Raw genomic sequence first — 24,848 nt, forward strand, 5'->3', positions numbered from 1 at the left:
GTGAAGAATCGGGCATTGTTGACAGTTTTTGTAAAATGATAAAAACTAGTTTCTGTTCTCCAACCGATCTCGCAGGAATGTCGTAACTCGTTAAATACCTTACAGCGCCATCTCTGTGGTTACATATTGAATCGAGCTCTAAATACTCCACATTATGTGGAGAATTTTCTTCCGTATCGAAGAAAGATACCGAAATATATTTGCGTCAGTAAATGTTTTTCGAAAATTCATGAATTATTTCACCAGGTGCACTTTTTCTCCTGCTTAATCTGAAGTAACTGTTCTGTTGGTAATGTCACTTGCGTTACCGTCACTGTAAAGCATCTCTTTGGTTATAGGTTGGTTTCAACGCCGCGAAATGGCGCCGCGGCCGGCGGTTCGTGTCATTTATGTGGCAACAACAGTTTGTTGAGAGACAAGCTTTGACGGAATTATACGTACGATTAGTGGAATTTAGAAAGGTTTTAGTTCATTTCTTTACGTGAGGTTTTGTGGAAGCTCGCGATGGATTTTCGGAGTATTTTCTCGAGGATATCGGCCCTAGGGCGAGAGTACAATTAAAAGTGGTGCATAAGTACTGGTCGGAATAAGCGGCACCGTACCGTGTCATGGCACAGATCATGGGGAATCGTCGGTCCTACTCAGCATCTCCGTCGAGATTGCTCAAAGGTTTACCAATCGGATACTTCTGCGGTAAATGACCGTCTTTTTGCATCGTATCAATTGCCACGCGATAATCACCCATGAGCCGAACGAGTCGCTCAGTGGCACGTGGAGACCATTGGGAGCCTCCGAGGATTGACACGTTATTCACTTTATATCCTGTGCTTTCGTAGTTGGCCTCGATAGAGTCGACCGAGGACGACTCTGGAGCCAAAGGTAACAACGTATCCTGTGCTTTGATCCACTGTTAGCGATGCACCACAACAGGAGAAAGAAGAAGCGTGTTAATTATGGGGTTAGGGCAGTGGAGCTTCTACGAGGTACCAAAGGTTTCGGTTTCACTATATCTGGCCAACAACCTTGCATACTTAGTTGCATCGTCCCAGGCAGTCCAGCCGAAAATGCAGGTCTAAGAGCTGGAGACTATTTGGTCTCTGTGAACGGGCATAGCGTGAGTAAAGCCCCCCATGACGATGTGGTTAGGCTGGTGGGACGTTCCAAAGGCGTTCTCCGACTGCAAATCGCAGAGAACTATTACTCCGATTCATCCGATGAAGAGGGTCTTGCCACCGTTCGATCTAAACCCAAGTACTCCCATAAGCCCAGGGGAAATAATGCCGGTACTCCGCAGTTACAGTGCAGAGTCGCCAAAGTCGTACGAGATTTACATAGTGGAGCAATGTTTGACGACGCTGTTAAAGTTGTACCTCAGACGAAGATTCAGTGCAATCATACTAATTTACATCGACGGTGGAACTTGGTTAGTCCGCCTCCTCCTCCACCACATTCTCATAAGAGGGATTCCGAAAAGATTGTCCATAGAACCGTGGTGGGATATCTTGGTACAATTGATATTCCAAATCAGCTACATCCGTCTTCTATGATGCAGGTAAATGTTTGTCTATTTAGAATTCACGTGTGCTAATATTTCACTATTGGATGATCATGTTGGGTTGGTTTAAAGTAACGATTTGAAGGAACTGTTCCCATTGTTAAATAATTGTCTAGTAGACTTTAATTGATGATTTTGCTCATTAATTTTGCTTGCATAATTTAGTAAAGTAAAGTTCTACGATAAAAAAAGTAGAATTATGGGGGAATGAAAGGTAGAATAATGTATTTTTACCTCTAGGAAAGTGTGTAAGATGATATTATGGACATCATTGTATAATGCTCATTTGGCTTTTACTTCATTACTTATGTTGCAAATGTTCATTTTACTAATGAAGCATCGTACGTACAAGGACATTTTTTGGAGTGTTTCTTGTTAATTTTCATGACATTTAGCCCTTTAATTCTGTAATTTACTGTAACATTAAGGGTTACTGACGTGTATACACGTTGAACGCAGTTAACTAGTTAATATACATATGGCCATGATCGTTACTGGTTCTATTTTTCATTTATACTGAAATCAAGCAGAGGTAACTACAGTTAGAACATTGTCAAAATTGTTTTTTTTATAATCTTCAAATCTATGAATATATGTGAGATCAATTACAAACATGAAATTGTAATAGATAGGTAGAAGTGGTATGGTATTATATTATATCTAGTGGTGACTAGGGTGAATTTGACCTCCTTAAAAAGTATGTATTTAATATTTTGACTGCTTTTAAAATGTATACTGGTTTTATAAAAATTATAAGAGAACACTAAGTAATTTTCTTCCCAGTAAAATAAAATATGTAACTTAAAAATAAAAAGACCTTTCTTTAGAGAGCAGTTTATGATTCTTCTAAGAGTCTTTCTTTAACATGTTTGCTCTGGTTAAAAAATGAAATATTTGTAGTAATGGAAACAATTTCGTTAAATGGCAACTTTGACAGAGAATTGAATAGCTTAATACAATACTTATTTGTCTTTACTTCCGTGATAACATAATCTATATTTTAGAATGCTACAAATCAGTTATCAGATTGAATTATTGTTTGTATCAGTTCATTACCATAAACTATTTTTTACCATTTTTTACAATATCATTACATAAGTCGTTTTTTTCAATGCAACATTTTATGTAAATACATTTTTTTTAAATCACTTTTAATCACACGTTAGATTTCGTCACTTAACACAAATTTTTAATTAAATTTAAGTGAAATCAATAGTGTTCCAAGTAAAATGATCGTTTTTTAAACCAAAGATATTATTTGTTGGCATCATGTATTCCAAAAATATGAGCACATCTGGCTATTAACTCAAACAATAGTTCGTCACACACATTAAAAGGATCTAAATAATCGCAAAATCTATCCTTGCTTAGCTTACTTTTCTTGTTATATTTTTTGTACAGTTTATTTTTATAGTTTTGTATTTCAATTGCAACAATAATAATCCATTCTAACCATGGAATGTTCCTGCTCAGCATGCTTCGCAATTCTTTTTCAACCTGAATTTATGTCTGGCAACAATAAATAGTTATTCGTTCTATCTATATGGTTTACCATGTTACTCGATTTTATTTATCCGTCCACTGGTCGGTATTGAGAATTTTCTTTACTTCACTAAATATTGGCAAAATTTCTGAAACATTACGAAAATATTTCGAAACTTGATCGCAGACGACGTATTTTGTTTTTATACATTAATATGCATAAGAATATACAGAATGTTAAAATTATTCAGCCTCGTTCAATAATATTTTCGTTTAGTTCTTTTTTAAATTATGATCCTCCATCAGTTGATCTTGTACGGTAATATTTTATACTATATGTAACGTAAAGGGCATTGCAACACAGAACTATATGTGTATATGCAGAAAGAATTGTATTTCTTGTTAATACAGTTTTAACGATTAAAAGCTATTTCAAACTGAACTTAAAATGTACGACTCATAAGCAATAATAACATAAAATGTTTTGTGAATAAATTGTGTTTCAGGTTTTAAGAAAATGCATTAAAAGATTGAAAGCAGAGAAACGAAATCCAACAACAGTTCTGTTGACGATACATGTGGCGAATATCAAACTAACAAATTCTGACAACAGAGTAATAGCTGAATACCCGTCTTATAGGATTATATTCTGTAATTCTTTCTCAGAACAGGATAAGCAATACTTTGGAATACTAACTAAGTCTGTTAAAGACACGGATGATATAGTTTCAAATTCATGCCATGTCTTTACTATCTATTACAAGCTAATAGATCACGAAGTGCATTCTAGTACGTGCAATGTTTTCGGATTTACCTGTACAAAGGCGTCAGATTTGAATGTCTGCCAAGAGTTTCCAGACAGTTGTAATGGATTAATTGGTGCCATACAAACTTTATACATATCCGACACAACGGATACCGAAACTAATCCGTATAGTGAAAGTCGGAGACATCGAGAAGCAGCTTCGCCTCAGCCGAGCAACGTTAGTACATCGACAGCCCATTCTAGCAATAGTGATTCTGGAATAGGATTTAAAGATGACTACGGTAGTCATTCAGATAGAAATGGACTGGCGGAATATCCTCAAGGACGGCGTTGTTTATCTGATTTACAACACGGGGTATGTTGTTCTCAATTATAATGTCTATATTTCTTACGTTTCGTTGAAGAATAAAGAAAAGCGTATTCATGATGTCGTACAATGGACACGTTTATGCTGGAGTTTATATGAGACCGCTTGGAGAATTAGATTCTCATAGGTGTTAATTCCGTGTTAAAAGAATGAACTCAGTCCTCTGTTTTATCTCGAAAATATATATTACTCAAAGTCCATAGTTAATGTCGTTATATATCGCAGTTTAATGAGAAAAAAAATGACTATGTAATCATTTTATGAGTTCTTCAGGTGCCCTAATTAAAATAAAACGCTATAACTATACTTTTATCTGAACTTCTACCTGAACACGCGAATTCGAATTGGTACTCGATAATGGTAAGCATCCGAATAAACAAGAGGTGGGTTGTATATTTAATACGTGATGGAAATATAGTGTAGGTGTAACAAGTAAACGTTTATCCACGCAGGATTTTCTCTACGTCAAATATATGTTTATAAGAAACATCGGTTTCACGTATTAAGGTTCCGATGTGTTTGTACCCAATCGAGACGGAACGTGTATTTTAACGTAACGTTTTTCCGTTAATCGACAATATAGTTAACGATTATGAACAATCTTTTATAAGCTCGCGTTGTTTATAAGACGCTTGCGAATTGAGTTTATTCCACGTACTTTACAAACGTGTTGTATTTCCTTAAAATGTAACATGAACGAAAAGTTAACGTGCAAAACACGTTTTTCTACAACACACTTTATACGATTAACAATCAATAATTCAAGATTATTTCTAGCCGTGTATTCGACTACTTCGCGTTTATTGCGGCCTGTTACATGGGCATTATATTCTGCTGCTTGCTCAGTTTATACCATGGCGTTAGTTAATTACCTTCAACCCGCCACATATCTATACCTAATTGTGCAGCATTTTCTGTAATACATCAATCCTGTATTTTCCCTTTCAGAATTCAGCGGCGCCGTTGTCAGGAGCGCTCGAACCCGCAGGCTCTCGATTGACCGTCCGAGCGACGTCGACTTCGCCGAGGTGGACGGACAGGTTAAAATCCGGTTACGCGAAGGATACGGAATTTCTGTACGAGGTCGAGAACGGAAATGGCGCGCTGAAGAGTTTCGGGAGTCTTTCAAAAGACGAGGAGGCCACGTGTGCAGGGGTAACCCGTGCCACGGCGAACCTGGTAACACGGTTCGAGGGACAATGCGCGCAGAGAGGCGGGGGTACCACCACCTGTCCTGGACCATCTGCTTCGGTGGTTATGCAGGGCTCGGCCAGTTCGTCCGTTGGTTCCCTGGCGTCCGCTTGCGGTGCCGTCGAAATCCTACGCGGTGGTGTGCCCACCTCGGCTTCCTGTGAAAATCATTCGAATGCCCTCCAGACCATGGATACATGCAACAAACTCAGTCCTAAGGTCTACTGCAACGTCGGCAAATCTCTCATACACAGTTTGGAGGATCTGAAGCCGACCGCCACGGAGTACTCCTCTTCGCTCGTCCATCCCTTTGCAAATAAGGCCGAGAAACCGAGATGGGGTAGCTTGCAAGAGATACGCAACGTCCCAGGATGCAGTTTGGAGAACTGTCGGGTAAGTAACTATGCAGTTCCGTTGGTTACGTGTTGTACGTGCGACGTGTCTGTGTCGATGGTTGGATATTTAACCCTCCGATCCAGTCTCTAATTGAGTGGCTCCGTATATGGACCGTTTAATACTTATTTAATTGCATTGAAAATATTACTGATCGTTAATGTTTATATTTGTGCGATATGCGCAGATTGCGGAAGATGCCATTAGTAAAATATTTCAGTTATGCGGCTGGAGATTTTGTAATCGAAGTAAAACGTATTAACGTATTTTATTTTGTTTAAGTTGTATCCACAATCGATCAGACTGTTTCATGAATCTTTATTTGACATTAAAAATGAAGTTTCCTGATTATCTTTGTGTTAAATGATTTTTTTTTTTTCTGAACTTTCAATTAATTTCTTTAGAAATCTGAAAATGACGGCTAAAACTGTGTACTTCTTTAGTCTTTACGTAGTACTTTTTAACAGCCGACCATACGATTCCATTCTTTGCAGAGGAATGTACGCGTTCAAGTATAGTCGGAATCAATTTATACGTAATTTACTGATATTACTTTTCGTGCGCTAAGTGGCAGTTTCACATTAACTAATGAAGGAAGTACCAATTTATTTCAGAACTTTTGTTCTGGTTTTCCTACAATATTTGACAGTTACATTTGCAATGTATAAATATGTTAGAGAAATCAAAGTTGTCGTAACAACATGCAGTTATAAAGGTTTTATTTAAAATACAGTTTTCTTATTTACTGAAAAGGGAATAATAAGAAATGTGTTCAATAAGGTGGAACGGATAGCTGAAAAATTCATCGAGCGGGCACATTTATTATCTTTGATTTCTCTGTCAACAAATATTCGTTTTAGACCAGCTGTACACATATTAATTTCTCAGACGTTTCTTTACGCTAACTTTCAGAAATAATAACGAAGTAAAGGGTATTATTGTTTGGATTTAGATATTGCTAAAATATTATGTTATTGTTTACCAAAAGCTAATGATTGTTTGGCCAGTTAATTCGATTCGGTGGAACGAACCTTTATTAAAAGTATTCAGTCTCAAACGTGCCCTTTACAAAAGCATTTTCATAAAATAATGGCTGTCAACAAAGGTATTGAAATTAATAATATTATAAAAATGCTAAATCTTTCATAAAAGTCTCTAGCCTTCGTCATAACCCTAATTTCTCTTGTACACGATGAAACGTACATTGAACATTGTACAAAGTACAACAATAAAAATTGTAATTGATAATTTATCTTTAATCCATTACAAAGTTAACATGTTACTAAAATTGATTTTCCGTGAATATCAAATGAAATTAAAAATGTAATTAATTTTTCGTGAATTACGTATTAGATATGTAATCAGTAATTAAATTACAATCGATTATAATTGAGCCTAATCCTGAACCATACACATCGTATGTATGAATGAATTACGGACAATTCTCCGGTACATGATCGATCCGTGTGTACGCTCGGTGCTCCCTATTCGACTCTCCCAAAGTAGCGCTTCACGATTGGGGCAGAGCGCTTCATCCCGGATGATCGCCAATTGACTCTTGCCGGGATGGTGGGAACAACTTGATGGGAGGACAAAGAGGCATTTCAGCGCGCGTGGAATGCTACATCTCGTAAAGGATTGTCGCTAAGCGTAATTTCAATTCGAAAACGTCTTCCGGAGTTCGGTTCCACATATAAATTTGTCAGATCCTTTCGACTCGTGTTTCAAATTCTAAATTGGATTGGATTTTGCAATATTTTTTACTCCCTTCACTAGTAACTATGAGCGAATTTATTTTAAACTGGACATTTTTATACTTCGACCAAAGAACGAAGAATGATATATCGCGTGATTTTACTTTTAGCCAATTTCAATTCTGTTCCTTTGTTCTAAACTGAGCGAAAATTACTTTTTAGAAAAAAGAAACTCTTGGGTCACTCATGCTTGTTGGCAACTATCAATAAAGTACGATTGAATGAAATTAAGGCAAATTACGAACAATACTTAATTTCCTTAGGCATAGCTTCACCATTTTATGGGCTTAAATGTATTAGAATGAAAAGTTGATTCACTTCAAAGATTGAAAGTCTTTGAAAGAATTAATAATATTCTTGCAAAAAGAAAAACTAGAATTTAATTGAATTATTAGTATGTCTGATGTTTTATTTCTCAAATGTCTAATAGTTACCGGGGAACTCGTTCTTGTATTAACCTCAAACGATATATACAACCGGGGCTAAGTAGTTTGAGTTCAATATAACATTCTATCCAAAATATGATACAACTTAGATTATTATTGTAAACACTTGAGACCAATTTTGTACATGAAATTCTTTTCGCAAAATCATCTCTTCTTGCTATTAATATGTCATAATTTGGGTAGCAGTGTCGATGATGCTTACAAAATAAATTTTACTGGAGCAAAGAAATTCCTTTAGCAAGAAACGTTTAGATCGCGTAATTAATATCGTTTAGAAACTACATTTTTCGCTCGGAGTAGTGGAAAAGTAAGTATCGGGGAAGAAGCCGATAGTATCGGTGCCAAATGTATTCAGAGCCGAAACGAAAGCAACGAGTAAATATACTCCCATTTGCTTCCACCGGTTTATCCGTACACGTGGGTGAACGGTCGATGGTACTTTTTGTCGAGTCGCCGTGCACGCGCGGTGGCACAAGTCGAGGCCCCATAAGAACGCAAAGAGTCGGTACGGAGAGAAAAAGAGTTTCCGGGTAGTAGGCGTTCGCGCGCACAGATGGCGGGACGTCCGAGTTCCGCGCGGCTCGGACGCCTTCCGCTTCTCTTGGACGGTGGCAGTGCGCGCTGGTAACGCACGTAGTCGACACGTCGGCGTTAGCGCGAGGGGAAACGGCTAGTTTCGTCTCGCCTTGTCTCGTTCGATCGTAATCTCCGCTTCGAGCGGACGTAGAATGGCGCGGTAAGACGCCGATCGGTACCAGTTCTCTCCCCTGGGTCGTAACGAGCCTCGAGGCTAATCCTCTCGTGGCGCGCGGGTGTCGGCTTATTCCACTTACACGACCGCAACGTGAGTCCCGGTCGCGCGCAGTTTTTCAAACAATTCGGGATAGAGTGAGCGTAGAGTGAGGCCGAGCGTGGTTACGCCGCGAGACGGCGAACGGATGACCGGGGCGGAGCCCCGTTTTAACGAGCGATGATTCCCGCCGATCGCCGTGACGCGCGTGACGCGCCTCCTACTTTCCTAGACGCGGCCGAGTTACCTCGCCTACTAGATCCTCTCTACGAGCCCGAGCCGGAGGTGCAGAACCGACCATTACCGATGCTTGACTTTTCCTCGGGTCGAGCCGCTTCTAGAGTCTAGATCTGTATTTAAACCGGCGCGAACCTTTGGAAGAACCCTTCGTGAATTATTCAGGGTTTCGGGGACAGGAAATTCGCGAGGAATGTATCAGCTGACACGGTGAGAAATGAGCTCAGGATGTGTTATTCCCTTTTTTTTTTTTTTTCATCGAAGATGAAAGGATCGAATCGAAAGGGAAATTTATTTACTGGTGGTCGAGGTGATCATGTCTAATGGTTTTGCCACGTGTTGCAACTGTGTCATGTTGTTAAAAATGTTAAGGAAAGAAATTATTACGGGATATTTATTGGGTTGGAGGTAATGAGAAGTTTTTCCGACGTTCGTTTTTAACCCGCTCCGTACATGTATTTATTAATAATGTGGATACCTTGACGGTATTTATGACTCGCTTATTACCGGCAATCACAAGTTATTCAAAACAATCCAATGGGTACATTTCGCTATCCTTAGAAGGAGATAATAAATATTGCTTGTACAAGATTTTAAGTATTACGTTATAAATATTTCACGGCTTTTTAAATGTTTGTATTAAGTTCATAGGTACTTGAGTTAAATTATGCTTATTGCTTAGTTAGCTGTAGAGCTATATTATCATCATAAAATACATGATATGATTTAGAGTTTGGTTGAGAGTCTTTGGAGAACTTGAAATATCAATTATTTGTTTCTTTTATCCATTTTTGTTAACATCATATAACAAACAATTTTGGGGGTGTAATGCAACAATCTTTGCTTAGAAACATTCCCAATCTGCATGTGTGCTTACGATGAATAATGTCTCAAGTGTGTCAAGGACATTCCGCGTTTTTTCCTGTACAAATCTTATGCATTTTCGTCCTCATGAATTTCTATCCAAAGGTAGAAGGTTATTGAAGCAACTTTAGGATAATATATGTATTAAAAAGGATGTTTCATTAATTTCTCTAATTTTTTTTTTTTTATATAAATGTTTGCAATTTAATTCTGAGGTGCAATGTACTCGTTTAGATTTACGGCACAGTTACGACACGTGTTTCGAAAATTAAATAAAATCGTGAGTTCATTCATTCATTCATTCATTCATTCATTCATTCTTAAGCATTTTATTATCCGGATGGAGATTGTAGGCCAACCCATTAATCATGCTCCAGTTTATATCATTATTACTAGTATGAAGTCATTTTCATGATCTCCACTTTATCTGTACTCTGTACAAGAGTACTTTACATTCTCAATACTTTCAAGAAAATTGAAGTAGAACGTAAGAAAAACCGTCTATTTCCTCGCGATTACGAAAATTGTTTATCAACTAACGTTCGATTCAATTTACGCGAAGGTTATTAATATAACAATATGATTACCGGCGTGCTGAAGACATTGTTCACTTAGTTCAGAATCAATCACGTTATCCTATTACAATTAAGTATTATGTTGAGGAATAAGTATCCCACCGTTTTACTTATCTTACTTAACGTTGAAAACGGCGGGAAGTTATTCCTCAACCTAATATATTATCGAAAACATTTGGCAAAGGTGCACAGTTAAAAACACTATTGAAATTTTATAATATTTTTATTGGAAGCTTCATTCAGACATGAGATATCAATTTGATGACATTTTCAAATTAAATTCATAACGCGTGTTGTAGATTTTATGAGATTTTTTTCTTGTTCTTTTGTAATATTTTCAACACTGTGGCTGAATGCGACATTAACATTGAGAGTGACAATTATGCTGGAGCACGGGGAACACTGAAAGCGTAATTATTCTGTCAGCGGTTGATTTATCAATATTTGTACTGGTAATTCTGCACCTCTTGCATCGGTTAAGCTTGAGTCGTTTCAAATATAATTCGATAACGACCGGTATATCCTATCCGAGGTTTAGCTCGTGGTAATGGTTTAATTGTGTAATAGACTTCAGTGCAACGTTATTCTGGAGGAGGATTTATCCGAGCCGATAGGCCGCAGGTCGGATTTTCAATGCAGGGAAGTGCACACAAACAATAGCTGGAAAAAGTGGATTCACGTGGGAAAATTTGTCCTCTCGCCGTACAAGACGATGGATCTGAGGGCAAACTCAGTGCGTATTACAGTTTCCGTATCGTATGTTAATTTATGCATTAAAACTTAAACAAGGTCACTGGAGAATAACACATTGTTTATACAGGCTTGATTAAAACGGGGACTTTTCATCGTAAATCATTGGACTTATGATTCTAGTGGATGATAATATCTCTGTAATTGTAACAATAATTTATTTACGGTATCGGAATATATGTATCATCCACTATTTAATGATTATTTACTGAGCAATTTATAAAATGCATTGAGGATATATCAGTGATCGTTGGAATATTTTCTCACTTATAATGGGAATATTATCCGAGTTAAAATAAAAAAAGTTTGCTGTATCTCTGAAGCAAATGCGCGCTTTTATTATCAACATGTTTAAAGCATTGCCGAAATACTTCGCGGTTGGAAATAAAGTTTAAAATTAAATTGTATGTCAGCGATTAGTTAACAAACGAGTCATTAATTCTACTTGACCAACTTCATTTCAAGGTCATGTCTGAATTTGACAAAACTTGGCTCCAGTGGGTAGGTGAAAAAATAAACGTTAATCACGTATGGTTTTTTTTTTGTTTATTACGGTAAATACATGTTTATAAGAAACGTTGAATTTGCGTGTTAGGTATCCGATGTGTGTCTTTCTAGTAGAGAAGAAACGTGTACTTTAACTTACCGTTTTTACGTTAATTAAAAGTTTAATTAACGTTTATGAAGGATTTTGTTACGGTCGGGTTGTAATATTTCAAAGACGTTTGTCAATTTAGCTTATTCCAAGTATTTTCTAAACGTGTCGAGACGTACAACATACTAATAAATTAAAAATAAATGCAACATCAACGTTGATTTTACGCGGAAAGGACAGGCATTGTAACGTGAGAAACACGTTTCATTTGCAATAGACTTTGTACGATTAACGATTAACAATTGTATCCTACTTTTAAACGTGTATTCCATTACTTCGTGTTCATTGGGTAATCATTCTGGGACCGTGTATACATACATGTCTTTTATTGCAATGTCAACGAGATAAACTTCGATGTTTAAGTTCACCTGCTGGCAAAGCTCATAATTCAACATCGTCGGTTTGTCGATTGATAACGCTTTGTCGAATGATATCGCTCTGTTACCAACGAGAGGCTTTGAAAGTCAGAGACAGAACGTGTTTATTTCAAGCTCTTCGTAACTCGCGTTGCAGTTTTGTAGCGCCAAAATTGATTAAGATAAAATCGAAGCCTCCGGTTGTACGTTTATTCTCGTCGAGGAGTCTCATTAACTAAAGGAAGTGGGTTCATTGCTACGTAGAGTGAAACTTGAACGCGAGGGGACGGGATACATGTAATCTGACAATAATTTTTACTCTATCCATCCTCCGTGTTTCCTTATTCACTTTGCTTACTTTTTATCGCAATTATTTAGAGTTTTTTTTTTCTTTTCGACTACGCCTGCAAGAGCACGTAAACACGAGCTCGAAGGCACGAACGTGTCTGCCAAATGTGACGTGACGTCACTCGACCTCGTGCTTGACAAGATTCGTATGATTCAAGATCGCTTGACAGCTTCCTGGAATGCTAGAGATGAAGGAAACTCGAGTAACAGGGGGAGAAGCGGGATAATTAAAAGGAATTAATCCAAGTTAATGACCTCAGCGGTCGGCGTAGAAATTAATAAGGATAAACCTACTATTTAGCAATTCTGATTACCTCGGGAGAAATGCTTTAGCTACGGGAATTCCAAATAGAGAAGGTCCGTTTCCTGTCAAACAAGTATTCTTGAAACGCTTTCGTAATCGGCGTCCGTGACCTGGTCAGAAAGTGAACTTGCTCTGCAGGGTATTCAAGGACATTTTATTTGATTTTTTCTTTACTCAGAAATGTCTGGGATGCGAATATGTTAGAGGAGAAAGAGAGGGTACATTTCATTGAATTAAACACGGTCGGAGAGGAGGGAAGGGATTTTTAATATCTTAAATTATTGCATCTTATGTATGTTGTCATATAGTCAAATGCACATACGCGTATCATGGTTATTACGTTAATACTGATTGTTAAATGTTCAAGCATCTAGTACCTCTACATTAATATTAATATTTCTTTATACTAAATATCTTCATGGACATTAAAAAAATTTCTGTTACTCCCTTTGTTGTGGTTCAGTAATATTTGATATTTCGCCAAGATATATCGTTGACTAAATTATTCATCTGGATTGCAAGAGGCGTATATTTTATGCGTATCTGTTGAGTGAAGTTCCATTTGCATTTATGTGAATGCATTGCTTTTAACGGAAGAGAATTTATATTAAATTTCGTTTGGAGTTAGCACGTTATTAGAGTGTAATGGAAAAACCTTTGTACTCATCGCTGACCCTGTGAACAAAGAAGGTGCTTATTCGTGTCTGGATTTTCAAGTTGGAATTGAAAAAAGGCAAAGAGGGGTACACGTTGGCGTGAAATGTGACTCAGAATGTGAGATCTCTGAGCCGTGCCCTTAACGCTTTAATTTTCAATTAATTGCAAGAACACCGTTATTTTGTAATTTATTCTTTTTGCTACACCGTTTTATAGTATTGTAGTTTCGTTAAAACGTTTATAAATAAATTTCTTATAATATAAAAAAGAGTATATCCTATGTTTTCCATTTTAGATGGGGATTATACGTAGCCGTCACTTTGCTGCAAGGCTGTTGTAGAGATCATTTTTGTCTCAGTTAACAATTCTTTGTTGATTTGACGTAAAAGGCTAACAGAATTAATCTGAAATGATATTTATATATTATCGTTGCAGGTTCGAAGCAAAGTGTATCGATTATTTCTCGAGTTGAAGTACATTTAAGTAAGCTCATTTCGTAATGTTCCCAAGACAAAGCACGTTTAACCTCGCGCTGTTTCCTCCTACTCTAGAAGCTGCTTGACAACATTCTTTTACTCTTTCAACAAGATGAACAATGGTTAGGGAATAATAAGAACCCGGAAGTATGGGGGATGGATAAATCTAAGGATTAATCTTGGGAGAATTGTGGCAACGTAAAGCTTGATGCCTTAAGAATTATTAGAAATGATTTCTTGCAAATGTATTCAGGATTGTAAGGCAACAATGAACACAAAAATTCAGTTTACCAAACATTAAAACGTCATTATTCCACCACATGCGCACGATGTGACGAATTGTTTCCTAACACTAAAGTATCCAATATTGGGCATTTTAAATGCATTTTTCTTGGTACTTAGAAACTCTTCTTTCCCTCATAAGCAACAGTAATTTCTTACGTTATTATGAATGCAAGGATTAATACGGAACAAAAAGGCGACGCGAATATTCAGACAGAAAAAAGCGAAAGAAAGATAAGATTGCCACGAAATTCAAGAGATGCGTCAACGAAAGCGTCTGAGCGAGGATAATTGGCGTGGATCTATTATTCTGCATTAAACCATGCAGAGATGACACTGAAAAATAAAAGAGAGAGATGTTCCTACGCAGTTAGTAATTAGATAAAACTAGTGACAGTGAAAATGAATAAGAACAATGTTTTTTTCAAGCAACTCGTTCCCGTTTTCTATCTGGGTATCAATTTGAAAATATTCTTAATCATTTTTAAAAATGTAAAAATGATTATTATATGCGCATTATCCAGAATTAGCACCATTTAACTGCAGTAGTTTCGACTGTTGATCTTTGCGGTAGATGAAGACATTCTTATTGTTTGTATAATACTCTCTTGCTTGGATAGATACAGTACCTTATCTTGTATAATAAAATAAAGCTGTTAAGCTGAAGTTTCGTCGGAGTTCTTTGAAATGATATGCTATCCTTGAAATGTTTTGATCTCCGCCCGAGGTGGTGGTGTAGAGTAAATGTAAGACAAGATCGACATTGATCTCGGAGTTATAGGAGAAAAGTATCTTATTCGTCAGAGGGAGTGGAATTCACGGCGTAGGAAGCAGGTCCACTGGTTCCCACGCTTGCGTTGACCGGGTCGGTAACAGGGCACCGCACTGTGTGAAATGTACCGCACGTCACGTACCTCCTTGTCGGATTCTCTCATTCATACTTGTAAATCCGCCGTCAGCGTTGAACACTTAGTAAACTACGCGCAGAAAAAAAAAAAAAAAAAATGTAATTGAACCTAATCCCTTAATTCTGATTCCGATGTACTGCATTCAGTTCATGTCGGATAACGATCACTCTTATCTTATTATAATGATTTTAATATCACTGCGAGATTGTACATTAAAAAGGTAAAGAAGGAACATTTTAATGCAAAAAATGCCCAAATGTAACGTTAAGCATTAAAGAATGAATATTAAAAAATGACGTAGAATGTAAAAATCACTATGAAGTTTTGTTATTAAAGAAATGATTTTAAAAATACTGTACTACCTGTCAATTTTGCTTCGGAAGGAACAAGTTACGTGGGTGTTACATAATGAGCCATCTTCAAGTAGAATCGTGTTCTCTGTTGAAGTAGGTTCACTTATTTTTTTTTTTATTTCTAAGCGTAGGTGCATTATTTATGCGAATGTCCGATACATTTTAAAATTCCTCGTCGCTGTTGAGCTGGGTCTAAACAAGTCAACAATACGAACGAGTCAGCTTTCATTGTCTTACGATGCGGTTAGGAAGAAGAGCCGTTATCGCATTAAGGAGAACGTCGTAACGGAAATGGGTGGGAAAAAACGATGTCGCTAGCGAAATGTCATACGATGTTCGGAATTTACGTGGCCTAGTTTTAAATCTCCAGCTGACAAGAACGGTTACTTTATCCTCTGCCATTACATGTTATTTTTTGTTGTATTACAAAGCATAGATATCGAAATAACCCGTGTACTTATCTGCTGAGAAACTGTTTTAAGGGATGCAATTGTCGTCCCGTGATGTTAAGCTAGGTATTGGTTTAATGTTTCTGTACAGAAGCATCTCACCCGAGTGAATGATAAACGATCTAGTTTCCGTTTTTTTTTATTTCTATTTTTATGCAGATAACATCCAATTTTTTATTTCCTACTCTATAGGACTCACTTTATTACTATGAAATTATTTATTTTCAGCATGGAAGTATAGAATCATGCGACAAGACTGTAAACTGTACCGGGGTACATACATGGGCATCAGGATTCGAGAAACTCCTGGAGGATCCGAAAGGACTTCAAACATTTGCGGTTAGTATGGATTTATATTAATGTTGCGCTCAAAAGACTTAGAAAATTAGGTACCCGCACAGATAGATTGGTTTTAAGAATAGGATTAAGTGTAAAAGAGTTATTGGTATTATAGGAGACGGTGCACTCCTCATAAGCGTTTAATTGTTTCATTCAATTTTACGTTTAATCGTTTGGAAAGCGCAAGATGAAAATTAAGCTTATATTTAGACTCAACGATTATCCGCTTGATATGGAATAGCGATACTTTATGTAACATGTTCATGAGTGTTAAATAAGTTTCCATTTCCCATACACTATATTGCTATGTCTAACTTCTTGACTGCGTCATTCGGTGTTATCGCAATTACTGTAGTAATTGAAACACGAAGGGTTATTTCGTTTCATGTCGGAAGTGACGTAAAAAGTCTTCGAAACTGCACGCAGAAATCCTATTTGCTTTTCTCCAAAGGGATGTGTCAACATTTACAGGAGATATTTTTTTTATTGTCATTCTATAATTGTATTTTTGGAATAATGGCATTCTGGTGTACTTCTGATTGTAGAGTTAAAGTAGATACTTCTCGCAATAAAATGTCGACGTTATTTTTAAAATATGGTACTGTAATATGGGATGGTTAATTATGTTGATTCACGACTGCAGGCATGGTATTTCATGAAAGTAAAGAAGCACTATAACTTACACCATGGCGTTTACCTGTTAAACCACAAAATGGAAGCCATAGTTCTCGTCTTTTCTTTATTCTTGGTATCGGTGACCTTACCGTCTCTTCTTTTTTTGTTTAAATTTTACTTATTATTAGACTTTCACGGTTCTCTATGTATTGTGGACAGAGTTACGGGAAATTCATTCAAAATGTCAGCATGCTTTTGTTATTTCCTGCACCGGAAAGGTTGACAAAATCTTTTCTTCGCAGGAATTTTTGAAGAAGGAGTTCAGTCACGAGAATATATACTTCTGGGCAGCTTGTGAACGTTACAAGGATACCGAAGACGTGGTCAGTCGTCGTCGATTGGCATGGCAAATATATCAACGACATCTGTCGACCAACGCGGCAGAACCTGTTAATGTGGATAGTCACGCCTCGGGACAAATCACTCAAGAACTTCTCGATGCAGCTCCTGCTAATCTTTTTTTACAGGTATGCTTTTGGCGACTTTACAGGCGGACATTACTTCCAGGTGTTAGAAATTTCCTAGATAGATCATTTACAGGCACAATGCTCGAGACTGCCTTAATAACACCCGTTGCACTTCAACTGGTGTTATGTTGGTTTAACTTCATTTAGGATAAGCATGTATTAAATTTGCATGGTCGATTTTCGCAAAATTACTTAGAGATGAGATTAACATTTCTAATAACAGGTTCGGCAGAACTAGGTAGTTGAGAGATCTGTGTCCGTGACCAATAGTTTTTTTTTGCAAATCGATTGATGTAAATATCTAGTTTACATTAGCTGAAAATATCAGCTTTACAGTAAATCTTAAGAAATTGTAATCTATGATTAATTATGCATATATTGATATGTAAAGAAAAGATAACGAATAAGAATGCCCAGCCAGATTTTTAATATTTAGTGTTGCATTTTTAATAAAATTTTTAAAGTTCACTTGTGTATATTTATTCTACGCCGTGGTCAAGTAGATTAACTTACTTGCATTAACATTTTTCAGGCTCAAAAGCAGGTATTCAACTTGATGAAATTCGACAGTTACCCCAGGTTCTTAAGGTCGGACCTCTATCGCATTTGCTTGGAAACTGGAAATACTGTTGTCAGTACGGAAGATGGAGATTTAAGTTTGACCAGTTCACCGAGTGTCAAATTAAAGAAAAGCCACTCGGACGCTGAAGATCGGTGCCGGAAATCTATTCTTCCTTGGCACAGAAAAAATAGGTAGGTTTCATCGAATCTAATTTTCTTCCACTTCTAACGTCTGTTTAAAATATCATGTATATATAATTAATTGCAACAGCCTAATTTTTTTTTCACGCACGTTTTCATTTTTACCTGATTTCAGATCGAAATCGAAAGACCGGGGCGAATCAGAATATAACAAGACTCCCAGCCGCAGTGAAACTATATACAAGAGCTTTACGACCATTAAAAGGGAAGCAGAGGGTAATAATAACGAGGACAGTATATCTATATCGAGCAGCAGGTCGTCATTAGCATCATGGGATCTGGCATTGAGACAATCGTTTAACAAGCACGTAAGCATTCTACTTGCAATTCAAACGCGGCGTTGCCGTTCTAGCTTGGTAAATTGTGAAATTGATTTGGTTGCAAGACACGTACTGTACATTTTGAGTAAATGACGGTGCCATTTTGTGAGCTTTGAGAGTAAAAGTAAGGGATTGTGTGTGAGTTGACTACACAATTAAAAAGAAAGTCTTGTTGAAACGTGATAATTCAATTTCGAGTAAAATTGAAAATTGTCTGGTGTAAATTTCATTACCGCATGGAGTAGATGATGTAGCAAGAAATTAAGTCAACGTTTTATTTGACATTGATTGAAGTGATTTTAACAGAGGATGTTGAAATTTTATATAGATTGCTTGCTAATGTAATCAATGAAAAAGATATCTTTATAGGAATGATGAATTTATCTTTGAAGAGGTTGTTTTTACGTGCACGTTTTTCATTTCTTCGTGAAAATAATGTTAACTTACTCTGAATGGAATAATTATTAACAGTCTGGATGAAGGTCTGATTGATTTTTCTACAAGTATGTCTGACTTTCAATTTTCTACTGAAAGTCAGGGCCCCTAGGTTGTAAATTACTTCCCTGACTTAGTTAAATTTAGGTAATATCAGTATTTAATGATCTAATTGGAACTTGGAGCTGTAAGGATAATTAATTAAACGTTATATCACAATATTTAAAGCGAAACGATAGTATTAAAACCTTTCGCTTTATTTATTGAATTACACAATGTGCGCCATTTGATAAATAATTTTCGACAAAGTACATTATAGAAGAGTAGAATTAGTATTGCCTGGGTACAGGCCTTAGAGTGCCAGTGTAATGCATTTATATCAGCCAGTCTCTATAAATTGTAGTCCGTATCGTCTTGCGAAGGGCAGTCAAATGAAAAGAAAGAAGTTCAGGCCAAATGTACCGGGTTGTGTCGAGTAATATTGCCCGACGGGTCCACCACTGTCGTCCCGACTAACCAAACGGAGAGCATTAAAGACGTGGTTACTCGGCTCCTCGATAAGCGAGCTCTTCGGTACTCTAACTATGACGTACTTGTATTAGCCACCGACGAGGTTAGTGTTACCTTTACCTTAATTAACGAAAACAGGGAAAGAGTAATCCAACTAACACTATTGGGAAACGATTGTTTGGCTGATACGAGTAACTTTGCTAAAATGGTCAGGATTGTTGCACGCAATATATTGCCGTTTAACGCCCGATTCGGTTAAATTGATTTATGACGCCCGAGGCGAGGAAATTGCGTGAAATTCCTAGTCATCATTCGGCTACATTTTTTTTTACGTATTCGCCGAAATGTGGATGTGTAAAAAGTATCAGCTGGTTTGTGTTTGCATTGACATTGTATTCATTGTCCGATTATCGCTTCGGAATCGTGATCCTGTCAACGGGCTGATTTCTGGAAATTGATATTTCGTTTCATAGCAGACGATCCTATATAAATTCACCGGCTGACACATCTTGTGAATACCTAGTTTATTTGTATGCTGATCTACGTTGGAAAGTGTCATTTGCATTGCAGAATATCAGCTGGGAAATTACGCAATTTCTTCGCCTCTGACGTCACAATTCAATATGGCTGACCTGGCTATTTCGGCTTTAATCAAGTTTTTATTGAGTGGCTGCACAAATTGCTTCTTTGTGGATTAGGATTAAACAGTGGGAGCTTTGTTTCGGAGAAGAATAAAGAGCGCAATAAATATCAGCATGGTTTCGTATACTGGGTCCAAATAATTTACTTTAAAGTATTCACAGTCTTGATATATTGCTTGCATTGCTGTTGTGAACGGTGCATTTATAACATTGCTGTCATTTTTCTAATGGCTGGGTGTTGTAACGATTTCATGGCTGCGAGTTGGTGCATACTTATTTAAGACATTTGCACGTTCATTACTGTCACAAGCTGCTCTTTATGATCTTTGTCTACTTGCATTCTCGTAAGAAAAGGCAAATACATCAATGCTGGAGCCGTGGAAGACGAATAGATTATAAAATGTGTTAATATATGCGTACGTAGATGACAAAACGTTAAATGCAAAACTGTATAACTTAATGTGTTATAACTTTGAACATGATCAAAGAATAAATGAGTGATTTTCACGGATTCTAGCATTGGATTGTAATGAGCAATTTGTGAAAGAGGAATATTGTCAATTGTTAATTGTGTGACGATGGTTGTATCCCTAATTTATGACCTCTTCTATTTTGCAGATGGTAAACCTGAAGTATCCGTCTTCAGTATTAGCAGGTCAAGAAGTGGAGGTAGTGCCGACAAAAGTATTGAAACTGGACTTGCCATCGCGTAGAATTATTACAGTAATCGCTCACAAAGGTCGGACATTAAGGGAAGTGTTGAGACCTTTATTAAATAAATACGGATTCAAATTAGAGCTCGTCACTATTTGGGGTGAAGGACATCCGCTTTCTATGGACATTCCTGCAATTAGTGCACCTGCAAGACTTGTACTCACGTCAAATAACGAAGGTAATACTAGATATAGTTTTTCATCCTCTTTTGTTATTATATTTAACGGATAGTTTGTAATCTACATGAAACTTTGTGTGCTTATTGTAGATTTCCAAAGGGATGTTTCAACACTGAAATATACGGATGATATCCCACAGGGGCAACCGTCACTCGAGGAAATTGCTAATAAAGTATTCGAGGAATTATTAGTTGGAAAAAGCGCAGACAAGTATCATTACAGTGAAGGATCTTGCAAGGTACAGTGACGTAATATATTATTTAAATTTATTATATTACATTAATGTAAAGTTTAAACGATAAACTAGCAATACCTGCCATAGGTAGGTATTGACACTGTGTTGGTTCTAGAGTTCCTATGGAAGTATATTTTGTTTAATCAACACTCAGTTTTTGAACGAGTCTTAGATGAATACCGCTCAGTTGATAACAAGATTCTGAATAATTCTTGACGTAAAATACGTCTTTGTAGAAAGTATATACTGGCTTTACTCCTCGCTGAGATACATATTTATATAGGAATAAAATGACAGAATAGGATTATTTTGGCTATATATCCATTATATAGTAAAAGAACATATTTTATAGCATATAAATAAGATACTCAAAGGGTTGAGGGGTTATCAAATATATCTTTTCTGTTATAAATCATTTTTTGACTTTAAACATAAACGCCTACAACGAGTATACTTTCTCAGAACATTTCATATGAATGTGCGAGGTATATTTAATTGAATTGTATCATTATATCTTGTTATACACATTTTTCTGGATTTCGTTCCCTTCTCTCTGATGTATCATAATATATATTAAATTAATCATAAGTAACAAAAGTGAACAAAATATTTTTCAGTCCGATGATCAGCGCTCGGAAGGATCATCGATTCGTTCAAGTAAATTCTTTTTGAGAGACTCTACAATTCATGGAAAAAAGAAGGTATACTGCAAATAACATTATCTTCTTTTTGTAAGATGAAACGCATCGTTATTGGTAACAATTTAAATTTTCTGTGCTATATTTTTAGGGCAAGTCAAAATGTAGTAATAATAGTGAAAAGGGCCATTCTGCCGATTGCACAGGAGCAGATACTTCTCGACCTCATCCTCCTCTTATTGCTAAGTGGCGAAACGGTGTAAAGTTGCAGCTTCCAGGCAGATATGACGGGGAAGGTGAGGATAATTACAATTTTTCAAAATATAATAAATACTTTGAATTCAAAGAGTGGGCGACATGGTACTTGGATTAATGCAGAGGTATAAATAATTATCTATATTTTATGTTTTTTTATCTCTGTCCACTTGATTATATTAATATTCTTTATAATTTATCTTGAACGGGATCCAATTATACAGTTTTATTTATACTACTTACAAGTAGTAATGTCACATATTAAGTTGAAGCAATACATTTTTTGTTTCTTCAGATCTATACGAAGGTTTGAAACGCGCGCAGCGTTCTAGACTGGAAGATCAGAGAGGAACTGAAATCAACTTTGAGCTTCCTGATTTTTTAAAGGTAAATATAACTTTAAAGTAAATTGTCAATGTGATGAATTTATATATACCTTTAAATATTAAATAATTAAATTTTACACCAGAACAAAGAAAGTGGAAAGCATGTAAACGGTAAAAAAATTAGAAGACCACGTGCTGCTTCTGCCAATTGTGAAGGAACTACAAGATTTTATGACATCGGCGAAGATAAATCCATTATTCCTGGAGTGCATGATCGCGGAACATGTCTATCAAATGGAAGCACTGTCGACCAATCGTCAAATCCCGAAATTAACGAGAAAGTAGATAACAAATGTTTTGATATATCAAATACATTGGATGGGACTTTGGTGGACGGTGATCAAACAATTCTTGAAAATAATTCTCGATCACAACTAAAGCTTTCGGATGGACCTATGTTTGATACACAATACACTGTATCGCCAATGAAATTGTTGAAGCCACCACCTCTTCCCCCAAAGCCTAAAACTCTTACGAATATTGCAAAAAGTAGTCACATAGTGCCTTCAAAACCTTTTCAAAGAATTGTATCAAACAATTCTACAAGTCCTGTTGAATCTTGCGGGAGCAAACACGTTTTTTGAGAGTAGTATTGTTTATCCAGTTCGTATGTGTTATTTGAACGGAACTCTAGTGGTTGTTTAATATTAATATATCGACGAAAAAAAACTGTGCTTGAATGTCGAATTGTAGGCTGTAAGACGACTGATTTTTCAGTGGTGCATTAGTTGATGCTCAGTCGAATATCATGAGAAACAGATAGGAACAATATACAAAAATAGATAATAATAAATCAAAAGGCTTATGAACGGAAACTCCAAATAGAAATAAGTCTACGCATATTATACGATTGATGGTAACCGCGCGAACGGAATTAAAAGTGATTAAGTTAATTAGGAGCATTAACAAGAAGTGCTGAAACAGCATATACTTGGAAATTGAAACCATTATAATTGAGATATTTTGTGATTGCTCTGTAATCTATGATCATATCATCTTGATTGATCGTTTGTATCAAAATCTTGCAATTATGACGTGTTATGAATGTAAACATGTTCATTAAGCTTTGTGCCTTACTACTAAGCAGACTAGAATTCAAACCATGAAACGTAAGAACTGACAATGTGATCGTTATATTTATATTGTCTGTATTAACGTCTGTTATTCCTGGTTGTACAGGATGGAATTAGAATTATTTTATTCTATTTATAACACACCTACATTGTTGCAAGAACAATGCGAACATTTTTAAATCTAATTAACGTTTATATTTCCTACAAATAAATTATACAAGTTATATAAATGTAATTTGTTTGTTATTACATGTGACATAATGCGTTTTCTGTGCCCCCAGTATGATGTTTTCAGCTTTTTACCTCAATATCCGATCCTTCCTTTACCTACAGGGTTTTGATCAAAGGATTTAGAAGTTTCATAAAAGCCTAGATCCTGTATTAGTGCTCGATGCTCTAGTTGATTAGTAAACTAGGAGTGGAGATGAGAGAGCGATCGCATGAGTTGGTCAATGGCATTTAATATACAGGAGGGAAAGACGGGTATACAGAGGCGAGTATTGCTGCAAATCTCGCTTCAAATAGTACTTGTTTTCCTGCAGAATTGTTTGATGGAGCCGTACAGGTAGCTGTGCAAGTTTTACAGGGATCTGTGTATGAAAATGATGTCACTGCAGGCTTAGTGCTGAGTGCCCTGCCCGTTTTCGATGATTGATGCCTAGTGTTTTTAAATTTGAGCAACATAACCGAGAATGTTACAGTAATTTAAAAATATCTAGTGAATTTGTGTCCCATTTATTTGTGATTCCTTTCTTACTTGTGATGATTTTCTATTTCCGTAATTTGTGTTGTTACTCTTATTAATTTCAGAATGCACAAAAAATTAGTCTGGTTACCCGATTCATTGTGGCTTGTCCAACCGTTCGAAGTTCAGAAATCTTGGTTTTGGATGTTTATACCTAATATACGTCAAAAACCTCGAAAAACGAGAAATTACCCAACTCTAGATGGCAGTGAATGTGTGTACTTTACATCTGATGTCATACCGACATGACGTCAAGCTATGTTTTTGGGTATCTCGTTCCATCTAGGTTTCATGTGTTCGTTAGGGAACATTCATTATTTTTTTATTAATTTCCGTAGCTTATAAAAATTGTATATAAAGTATAATTCAACTCTCGAGCACCCACGTTGTAATTTTGCCTGTATCATTTGCGGATAAAATAAATGAGGTAAGTGAAGGGTAAAGTCAAAGAGGGCGCCACGAGTGTTCTTCCCTTACCATTAAAAGCGAGCAGTGTCGATAAATGTAGGTAAGCCG

General features: G+C 36.5%; 1 protein-coding gene across 2 annotated transcripts; it reads left to right on the forward strand.

Moving 5' to 3' along the window:
• Window positions 1-382: 382 nt before the first annotated feature.
• On the forward strand, window positions 383-23,817 carry LOC105703288 (regulator of G-protein signaling loco). 2 transcript variants are annotated; one of them, XM_012431576.1, is made up of 14 exons: window positions 383-1,552; window positions 3,544-4,158; window positions 5,119-5,754; window positions 16,187-16,297; window positions 17,215-17,439; window positions 17,972-18,192; window positions 18,317-18,509; window positions 19,360-19,569; window positions 20,726-20,999; window positions 21,090-21,238; window positions 21,853-21,936; window positions 22,025-22,169; window positions 22,424-22,515; window positions 22,598-23,817. In XM_012431576.1, exons 1-14 carry the CDS (start codon window positions 917-919, stop codon window positions 23,096-23,098), a joined length of 4,092 nt encoding a protein of 1,363 aa, XP_012286999.1. In that variant the 5' UTR covers window positions 383-916; the 3' UTR covers window positions 23,099-23,817. The 2 variants fall into 2 exon arrangements, with proteins under 2 accessions (XP_012286999.1, XP_012287001.1); XM_012431578.2 differs by lacking the exon at window positions 19,360-19,569 and having other exon boundaries at window positions 917-1,552.
• Window positions 23,818-24,848: the final 1,031 nt, after the last annotated feature.

This window comes from Orussus abietinus, unplaced genomic scaffold (genome assembly GCF_000612105.2).
Source record: "Orussus abietinus isolate OABI.00-Male unplaced genomic scaffold, Oabi_2.0 scaffold191, whole genome shotgun sequence".
Taxonomy (NCBI): domain Eukaryota; kingdom Metazoa; phylum Arthropoda; class Insecta; order Hymenoptera; family Orussidae; genus Orussus; species Orussus abietinus.